This window comes from Mastomys coucha, unplaced genomic scaffold (assembly GCF_008632895.1).
Source record: "Mastomys coucha isolate ucsf_1 unplaced genomic scaffold, UCSF_Mcou_1 pScaffold6, whole genome shotgun sequence".
Classification (NCBI taxonomy): domain Eukaryota; kingdom Metazoa; phylum Chordata; class Mammalia; order Rodentia; family Muridae; genus Mastomys; species Mastomys coucha.
In genome coordinates, this window is record NW_022196912.1 from 125,870,921 (window position 1) to 125,880,920 (window position 10,000).

Genomic DNA, 10,000 nt, shown 5'->3' on the forward strand with positions numbered 1-10,000 from the left:
CTGTGTGTGTGTGTGTGTGTGTGTGTGAGCATCACATGTGCACAGGAGCCCATGGAAGTCAGAAGAGGCATCAGATCACCTAGAACTGGAGTATAGATGATTATGAGCCATCCTGTAGGTGCTGGGAAATTAACCTGGGTTATTGCCAGAGCAGTAAGCACTCCCCACAGCAGAGCCATCTCTCCAGCTCTCATTAAGCTATTTCCTGAGTGCAGTGGCTAATGCAAATTTAGGAAACAAAGTATAACTACTTTTGGTTTTATACAAGGATGTGGGAATTCAGTGATTATTGTTTCTTCATACCTGTCTACAAAGTTCTTGGCTTTAGGAAATCCTGGTAAGATCTAACAAGAAACTGAAGAAAACAGGAGCTCAGTGGGTTCTCTTCATGAATAAATACCTAAGCACGGTCATGAGTCTGTCTGTAGAATGCACAGGAGCCAAGGGCAGCACCCCGGTGGTCAGACTCAGCAGAAGCCAGCTGGATTTGGAGGAGTGACCCTAAGCTGTGTGTTATGCTGCTTTTCTACTGTGTGGCAGGGTCCACCATGCTCCTGAGAGAGACCTCCCTGATGCCGCACATCCCAGGCCTCCCAGCGCTCCTCAGCATGTTGTTCGCACCAGTGATGGAGTTAAGGTAGGTGTGGGCTTCCATGTCATCTGTATGCAGACTTCCACACAGGAGAATCTAGGTGGGGAAGAGAGGAGGAGGCGGGATGTGACCCATCCTGCACTGTTCACTTTGTGCTTCAGTGTGGTTCTGCATTGCACATTGCTCATGGTCTCTGACTTAGGAGACTTCAAATTCTTAAGTTTTTGTTTTGTGATGATGCCAAAGTAACACTTGTTCAGTTTCTCTGGTTAGTAATGCCGGCAAGCTCCAGGCTGCTGTGGTAGTATGGTGGTCCTGAGTGTCATGGCCGACACACCACTATGTGCTGTGGTAGTCAGAAGGCCCACTATAATCAATGCATTTTCCACTGCAGTATTTTCAGCTGGGATGCTGTTATGGTCTAAGTCTGGAGAATGTACCGCAGGCTCAGATGGCACTGCTCTGGGAGATTTGTTGGGACATGAGGCCTAGATGATGGGATAAAATCAATAGAGACAGGCCTGTGAAGACAATACTAACTTGTGGTCTGGCCTGCTTCCTCTGCTTCCTGCCTGATGCAATGTGAACACCCAGCCACCACTCTCACCTGAGCTCCCCTGAAGCTGAACCTGGATAACCTCCCTCACTCAGGATTGACCTCCCTCCCTCAGGAATAACATCTCTCACTCAGGATTGACCTCCCTCACTCAGGATTGACCTCCCTCCCTCAGGAATAACATCCCTCACTCAGGATTGACCTCCCTCCCTCAGGAATAACATCCCTCACTCAGGATTGACCTCCTTCGCTCAGGATTGACCTTCCTTGCCCAGGTCACTTCTGTCAGGTGTTTAGTTGCAGTGACAAGAAGAGTTACTAACACAGGCTTGTTGGGTGTGGACCCATTGTCGGGAGAGGAGCATCTGTTCTTGGCTTTTGACTTATTCACAGAGCAGCTCACACACTTGAAATGGAGCAGGCAGAATTACAGGCTGTCTTAGGGATTGATTGCTGTGAAGAGACACCGTAACTCAGACATCTAGTCCATTATCGTCATGGTGGGAAACATGACAGTGTCCAGGCAGACAGAATGCTGGAGAAGAAGCTGAGAGCTTTCTGTCTTGATCCATAAGCAGCAAAAGGGGACTGTGTATCACAATGGGCATAGCTTGAGCATAGGAGACCTCAAAGCCCATCCCACAGTGACACACTTCCTCCAACAAGGCCACACCTCCTGATAATACCAAGCATTCAAACCCCTGAGTCTATGGGGACCATACCTATTCAAAACATATTAATTCATTAAAAGTAGACATGACATGAAAACACATGACATGAAGTTAGAACATGGAATACTAAATGAAAGTGGCATCCTGTTGTCTACAGGCTCTGGATGAGAGTTGAAGCTTTGTTGGCCAGTTGCCAGTGAGGAGCCCTGGCAGCCTCTCTTCCCATGGGTACTAGGAAGCAAAGAGGTGAACTACTCCATAGACCATAGCTCTCTATCCAGTCTGGCTCTCCCTCAGAGACCTGTGTGATGAGAAGATGGGCTTTATGTCAGCATTACGGCTTCCTAACGTTCTCTGTGGAGTGAGGTGCCACACCACCTTGGGTCAGCATTATGGGCTTCCTAACATGCTCTGAGTGAAGCACTCACCACCTTGGGTCAGCATTCTGGGCTTCCTAACGTTCTCTGTGGAGTGAGGCGCCATACCACCTTGGGTCTGCATTCTGGGCTTCCTAATGTGCTCTGAGTGAGGTGCCCACCACCTTGGGTCACTGTCCTAGTTGCTGAGATGAAACTGGGGAATGTCCATATCACTATCCATCATAGAGGAAGTTGGAACAGGAACAGGAAGTTGGGCAGGATCCTAAAGGCAGGAGCTGATGCAGAGGCCATGCCCAGGTGCTGCTCACTGGCTTGTTTCTCTGGCTTGCTCAGCTTGCTTTCTTCTAGAACCCAGGATCACCAGCCCAGGGATGGCACCACCCACCATGAGCTGGACCTGTCCCCATCAATCACTACTTAAGAAAATGCCCTACAGTTGGATCTCATAGAAACATTTTCTCAGTTGAGATTCCTTCCTCTCTGGTGACATTGGCTGTGGCAAGTTGACATAAAACCAGCCAGGGCAGTCACTATGACGAAATGCCTGGGAAAACAGCTGGGAGGACGACAGGTGTCCCAGCTTGGTGTCAGCGTCTTGAGCCCACATGCATGCTACTCTGCCTGGGCTGTGGTAAGGCAGAGAATTAGGATGGAGCCATGGCAGAGCAAAGCCACCCAAGGGAGTAGGCAGGCAGAGGCAGGGGAGGGCCACGGTGCTGGGCCTCTGCTGGAACACACTCTGAGAGACTCAGAGGCCCCGCCACCTCCCCACAGGACCACAGGCAGCAAACTCAAACTTTACAGAGCAGGCAGAATTACAGGCTGTCTTAGGGATTGATTGCTGTGAAGAGACACCTTAACTCAGACTCTGGGAGAGACAAGATTCAAAGCACAGTGAACTGCTTGCATTAGTTTTACCCAATTAACACATAAAGCAGAACACAGATATAATGGCACACACCTATAAAGTATAAAAGAGTTGAGAAGTTGATGCAGGAGGATTGTGAGTTCAGAGCTAGCCTTAAGCTAAATAGCAAGTTCAAGGCTGGTCTGGGTTATTGGGCAAGACCCTATCTCAAACAAACAAACTGAAAAGTATGTATGTATGTGTTACTACATTTGAACAACTGTGGGAGGAGGTCAGGTGCTAATAAAACTGACAAATAAGGGCTGGGGAGATGACTCAGTGGGTAAGAGCATTGGCTGCTTTTCCAGAGGTCCTGAGTTCAGTTCCCAGCAACCACATGGTAGCTCACAACCATCCATAATGAGATCTGATACACTCTTCTGGCATGCAGGTTTATACAAAAATAGAACACTCATATCCTTAAAATGAATAAATTAATTTTAAAAAGACTTGATAGTCACTTCTGGTTTCTTATTACCTCTGTTCTAAAAGGGTTTTATATAAATTGAAATCATAATAAATTATGTTAATATAGGGGCATGTCAAATTTAAAGAAACATTTTAAATTTTTATTGCATTTAAGAAAAATTTTTACTTATAAATATTAATTGATTTTCTATTATTTATATGAGTGTTTTGCCATTACTCATGTATATACACTATGTGCATACCTGGCATCAAACAAGGCCAGAAGAAATGTAAGATCCCCTGGAACTAGAGTTAAAATTGTAGCCATGTGCGTGTTAGGGACAGAACTCAGTTCCTTTGCAATAGCAGTAAATGCTCTTAACTGCTGCGCCATCTCTCCTACCCATTTTATTGCATTTATATATATTTTGTGTGTGTGTGTGTCAAGTGCACACATGGAGGTCAGTGGACAGTGTGTAGGAGTTTATTCTCTCCTTCATCATGTGGGTTCCTGGGATCAGACTCGGCTTGTCAGGTTTGGCAGCATGCACCTTTATGCATGGTCATCTTGCTAGACCTAAGAAACACCGTTGTGACTGTTTTATAAAGTAGATTACTCAGAACCTAGTTTCTAAGTCTGAATTCAAGTTTCCAGTCCTCAAGACTACTTCTACACAGGATCCCATCCTTTTATTAAGCTGGTGAAGGAGACTTCTCACTTCCTCATATGTTCCAGACAGAATTAATAGCATAGCCTTGAGGACTAGAGCGATGGCTCGGTGGTTAAGAGAATTAGCCATTTTTCGGGAGGTTCCTAGCAGCAACATGACAGCTCACAAGTATCTGCGACTCCTCCTATTCCAGATGAGGGCACCAGACATGCATGTGGTGCACATACAGACACACAGGCGAAACACCTGTACACATAAAATAAAAACTTGTACAAGAAACCCAACATTGTTAATATGCATTGATGTTTTTAAAACAAAATCCCAATCATTCGATTTTAACAAATGGAGACTGAGGGGCCAGAGGCTGGAGGGAAGCCTGCTAGCTCAAAGAGGCAGAGAAAGCACCCAGCTGACCTTCCTCTTTAACTGGTGCCCCAGAAGGAGAGAGCCTGTTCCCCTTTTCCACACTGTCTTACAAACCTTACAACTCTGCAAGTTCCTCCTGTCTGCTTCCTGTGTGTCTGTCTATCCATCTTCCCGACTTCCTCCCACTCTCTGTGGTCTTTTCCCACGTTCACTGCCTGTCAACTGGTTGCTTGTTCCGCCTCTTGACCTATGGTTGACTTTATTTAGTCCTGTTTACAACAAACAGAAAGCTCTTAGATTAAAGGTGTGTGCTAGGGCTGTGCCATACCACAACTAGAAACGGGTTTTTCCAGTGAGACAGTCTCACAGTGTGATCAGCTATCCTACAACAATGCATATTTAAATTGTCCTCCTTATAGTGATATTTAATCTGTATTTCTGTGTAAAAACTGAGGAGTCACATAATTTAGTTACGGTCCTGGTGCTAGAAAAGACATCAGGTAACTTCACCAGTCACATATCTAAACTTGAAGTGGTGACTTAGCTTAACTCCTCTAAATGCCTTTCAGAGTTGACCGTGATGGAAAATGTTACACTGGGGTCCTTTGTGGTTTGGGATGGAATTCAACTACAGAGGCCCCTATTCTGCCAGAGCATGACATCGAGCTGGCCTTTGATGTGAGCTTCAGCGTGGAGGACATTGTTGAGGTGAGTGGCATGCTCTGCATGGGTTCTTCCCACCCACTTGCTTTTGCACCCATGTGACTTCATGTCAGCCACAGGCTGTATGTGGTGATGTGCTTGCCTGCTTACCATGGTGGCCTCTGCCTGTGCAGAAGGACCATTCCTTAGCCAGTTTGTTCTGCAGTGCGGCTTCTCCATGGCCTACACTCTCCTCTCCTCCGCTGTCTCCCAGTGCATGGGCCTCATTATGAGCCCCTCCTTGCTAGTGACATAGAGAGGTAAAGAAACAGCCTGCCCCACTCGGCCAGGAGAGCAACCACCAGTGGCTCCGCCCCTCTACCAGACCCACCAAGTGCACCTGCGCAGCCAGGGCCACCTTTTAGAGTGTGCCAATCAAGTGATCAGGTGCTAATTAAAAATGTTTATTGTTCTATTTTTGTTTTTGTATTTCCTTATTCTAGCATTTGTGTCCTTTGCATTTACCAAAGAAAAAAGAAAAGAAAAAAGAAAAAAAAAGGAACTGACCTTTCTCTAAAAATACCTTCAGAAGTGCCACTCTTGGGACTTTTTCTCAGAAGTTCCACGATACGGTTGACCAGCTGGGTGAGGGCTGGGAGGGAGGAGCAGCTGAGTCACGGTAACCTAACTCCTGGGACACAGGAGCTGGCAGTGCCCTCCGCTTTTATAGTTGTCAGTATCCACTGAATCGTCAAAAGGACAGACCTAAGATGACTAGAGGGGTGGCTCCATTGTTGAGAGCCTCTGCTACTCTTAAAAGTATTCCTTTGATCACAGACTTAATTGCAAAATGAAGAACAAACATTCTAGAAACAAATAGGTAGGTCCTACATGTAAATTTGGGTTTACCACAAGGCTTACGGGTATATACCAGAGGTTCTGTCTATGAAGGGTAAATTGGCTCTGCAAAAGATCCTGGTAGGACCATGAAGAAAACCTGCATACTGGGCAAAGGTGCTTATTCCATGCCTGATCATATCCATAGTCTACTAGCCAGTCTCATAGTCACTAATAAAATAAGCAGACAAATAAAAATAGGACGGAAATGAACAAATGAGAGGCTGCGTGGCTGGCTTGTGAGGAGATGCAGGTGGGGGCCATGCACATCCCAGTCCACAGTGCTGACACTGCCAGCCGGAGGCAAGGCAGGCAGGTGGGAAGCTGAGGTCTCCACATGGGCTGCAGAGGGGCTGCCCTCTGAGGACTGGTCTCTTACCAGTTAAACCTGGGTTAGTGGTGCCAGAGAGGTAGCTGAGAGTTCTACATCTGCAGGCAACAGGAAGAAAGTGAGCCACAGGGTCTGGCTTGAGCTTCTGAAACCACAATGCCTACCCCTGTGACATATTTCCCCCAGCAGGGCCACACCTCCTAATATGGCCACTCTCTGTGAGCCTGTTGGAGACATTTTCATTCAAACCACCACACTTAGCCTGCTTTTATATAGAGCTCAGAGTCCCAAGTCCAGGGATGGAACCGCCCACGGTGGACTGGGCCCTCCATGATCAATCACTAATTAAGAAAATGCCTTACAGTCTTTGGATCTTATGGAGATGCTTTCTCAGTTGAGGTTCCCTCCTTTCAGATGACTAGTTCATGTGTCAAGTTATCTCAAGACACAACTGACCTCTTGTCAACCTGATACACAAATCCATCATTATTAAGCTACACCTTTCTTTTCTTATTCATCCCAAGAACTCACATTAGAAATGTAAATAATTTTAAAACTTCCACAATCTTTACAAATTCAAAACACATCAAAAATTCAGTTTCTTTAAACTATATAACCTCTCCAAAAATCCAAAATCTCTTTTTAAAAAGGTCAAAGTCTTTTAGCTGTGGGCTTCTGTAAAAATCAAATTAAATACTTTCTTCAAGAGGGAAGAACCAGGACACAGTCCCACTCTGAACCAAGCAGAGCCAAACTCCAGCAGTGTCAATAACTCAGTAGCCAGTTATCTGGGGTTTGCTTACAATCTTCAGGATTTCTCCAAGGAGCTCTGGTCACTTCTCCAGCTCTGCCTTCTGCAGCACACACAGCTTGTCTTCTAGGCTCCAGTTGGCTCCACTGCTGCTTCTGGTAGTCATCCATGGCACTGACATCTGCAAAACTCTGGAGTCTTCTCCTACAACTGGGCTGCGTCTTTACCAATGGCTTCTCCTAACCCCACAGCGCCAAGCCTTAGCTCTTCTCTATGACCTCTTCATGATCTCAAAACCAGCTCCACACAAGTGGCTTTTAGACTACCAAGTTCAGCGTAGCACAAGGTACAACTTTGGTCGCATCTGGAACACAGCTTCTGTGTGCTGACTTTGAGAAAACACTTCCCGGAAGATTTCACCTCAGTGATGCTGGTCTCGCTTCTCAGTCAGTCACTGCTAATTTCTTAGCTCCAGCTGACCAGCGTCAACTGTCCAGTAATGTGAATGTTTCCCTTCAGTGTTGCCTCTCATTGATTATGACTGACTTTTCAGCCCAAGCTGACCGGAATGAAATAATCTCAATTGAGAATAGACAATGGCTCTGGTAATCTTTGAATTCCATTTTGAAATTCCACAAGCCAGGACTCTATCCATTGCACACAAGCCAGGCCTTCATCCTATGCACTGCTCTCAACATTCCTATCTTCCAAGCTCCCACAGAACATCCCACTGAGCTCTCAACACTCAGAGGCCAGGAGAGGTCATGGTGAAGGAGCAGCCTCAGTGACAGTTAAAGGCCCAGGACAGAAGGGGTCAGGCAAAGAAGACCCAGCATTTTGCAGATGTCAGTACCATGCATGACCACCATGAACAGCAGCAGCAGTGGAGTGGGGCCAGCTGGAGCTTAAAAGACAAACTGTGTGCTGTAGAGGGCAGAGCTGGAGAAGTGACTCAAGGTCCTAAGAGGAGCCCAGATGATCAAAAATGAATCCCAGATAACTTTGGCCCAAAGTTCTAGAGTCCTTCCACAGTCCTGCCCAAAACACAGGTATGTCACAGCAATACCCCACTCCCAATACAGCTTATCTTAGTTAGGGTTATTATTGCTGTGACAAAACATCATGACCCAAAAGCAAGTTGGAGAAAGGGTGTGTTCGGCTCACACTTCCACATCGCTGTTTATCAGCAAAGGAAGTCAGAACAGGAACTCAAGCAGGGACCTGGAGGCAGAAGCTGATGCAGAGGCCATGGAGAGTGCTGCTTACTGGCTTGCTTCTCATGGCTTGCTCAGCCTGCTTTCTTAGAGGACCTCGGACCACCAGCCCAGGGATGGCACCACCCACAATGGGCTGTGGCCTCCCCCATCAATCACTAATAAAGAAAATGCCTTACAGCCAGATCTTGTGGTGGTCTTTCCTTGGTTTAAGTTTCCTTCTTCAGATAACTGTAGTTGTGTGTCCGCTTTGCATAAGCTTAGCCAGCACAGTGTATGTCTGTGTGAGCCTGTGAGAGAAGACATTCTGTACAGGAAGCAGACAAGTGGTTGCCAGGAGGTAGGGAGTGAATAACTGTATGGGGCACCTAGGAGCCTGACAGCAAAAGAGATGAAGGTAGAGGACACACAGGATGCATTTGCCCCACATCTAAGTGTCCCCAGATAGTAAGTTTTAATGTATGACAGTCACACCACACAAGGGTGTCAGGTCTCCCAGGATGGGAGGATACAAGTGTGGAAAGGGACCGTAAACATGACTGTTGCAAATGTCACACATACTCAGGTCAAAGGAGTAGAGCAAAGGAGCTTGGAAGGTGGGGGGCAAAGGAAGCTCCACACGAACACCGTCCTGCAGTTGGTAGCTTTGGGGTTAGTGAAGCACAGGTCAGCAGGTCTGAGGCCGTTTTCCACATTATTGGGTTGGGTATATAAGGGGATGTGGAGGGAAGTTACAAATAAGCAAGTAAGGCTGGCATGACCCTTGCGGTACTGGATTAGAGCCTGAGACACCGCTGTGAACTCAGAGTTAGTACCTGTAGGGCCAGATAAGTACAGAAACAGTTAGAGGTTTGTGCTAATGGCCTCCTGTCCACATGCAATGCCCAGCTCTGGGAGAGCTGCTGAGAAGTAGCTCCTCTGGGGCAATGAACATGGGGCATTCCAACATGTTCTAATGAATTACGCAAGTTGTGAATCAGATCTCCTTGAAGAAACTACTTGTTCTGGGAATGGAGCAGGAAATGTAGGTGCCCAGAGCATCTTGTAGCATCAGGAAGGAAGGATGCTTATGCTGCACACAGGGATTGGATGCATCCAAGGACATAGGAACCAGTGGGAGGGAAACGTACCTGCCAGTGGGCAGAGCTAAACAGAAATATATTAGGTTTACATATATGAAAACAATATATTGGATTATAACCCAGAGCTTAAAATATCCATGTGTCTAGGAAGAAAAATGATTGAATAATTAGTTTGGGGGAGAGCAGTTATCCCTTACAAAATTTTTGCAAGTTTAGCCGGGCGATGGTGGTGCATGCCTTTAATCTCAGCACTTGGGAGGCAGAGGCAGGCAGATTTCTGAGTTCAAGGCAAGCCTGGTCTACAGAGTGAGTTCCAGGACAGCCAGGGCTATACAGAGAAACCCTGTCTCGAAAAACCAAAAAAAAAAAAAAATTATTCCAAGTTCAAGTGAGGTCTATGGGTCTCTGAGGACACATGAGGCTTGATGAACTAGGAGTTGAGAAGCCAGGAGGCCTGGAGAGTCCCCAGCCAAGCACCATGGCCACATCCTCTGATGTGGGCAGGCCTGCCTATGGACTATGGAGTATAAGA

General features: G+C 46.6%; 1 protein-coding gene across 8 annotated transcripts in view; it reads left to right on the top strand.

Annotated features, from left to right (window-relative positions):
- Tdrd9 (tudor domain containing 9) overlaps positions 1-10,000 on the top strand; it is a 101,995-nt gene that overhangs the window by 78,282 nt on the left and 13,713 nt on the right. For 5 of the 8 annotated variants that reach the window (XM_031355946.1, XM_031355954.1, XM_031355947.1 and 2 more), the window contains 2 exons: positions 541-637; positions 5,121-5,259. In XM_031355946.1, the coding sequence (XP_031211806.1) occupies positions 541-637; positions 5,121-5,259 (236 nt within the window). Of the gene's footprint in view, positions 1-540; positions 638-5,120; positions 5,260-5,387; positions 5,669-10,000 lie in introns of those variants that run through there. The other 3 variants (XM_031355949.1, XM_031355950.1, XM_031355953.1) reach the window with 3 other exon arrangements.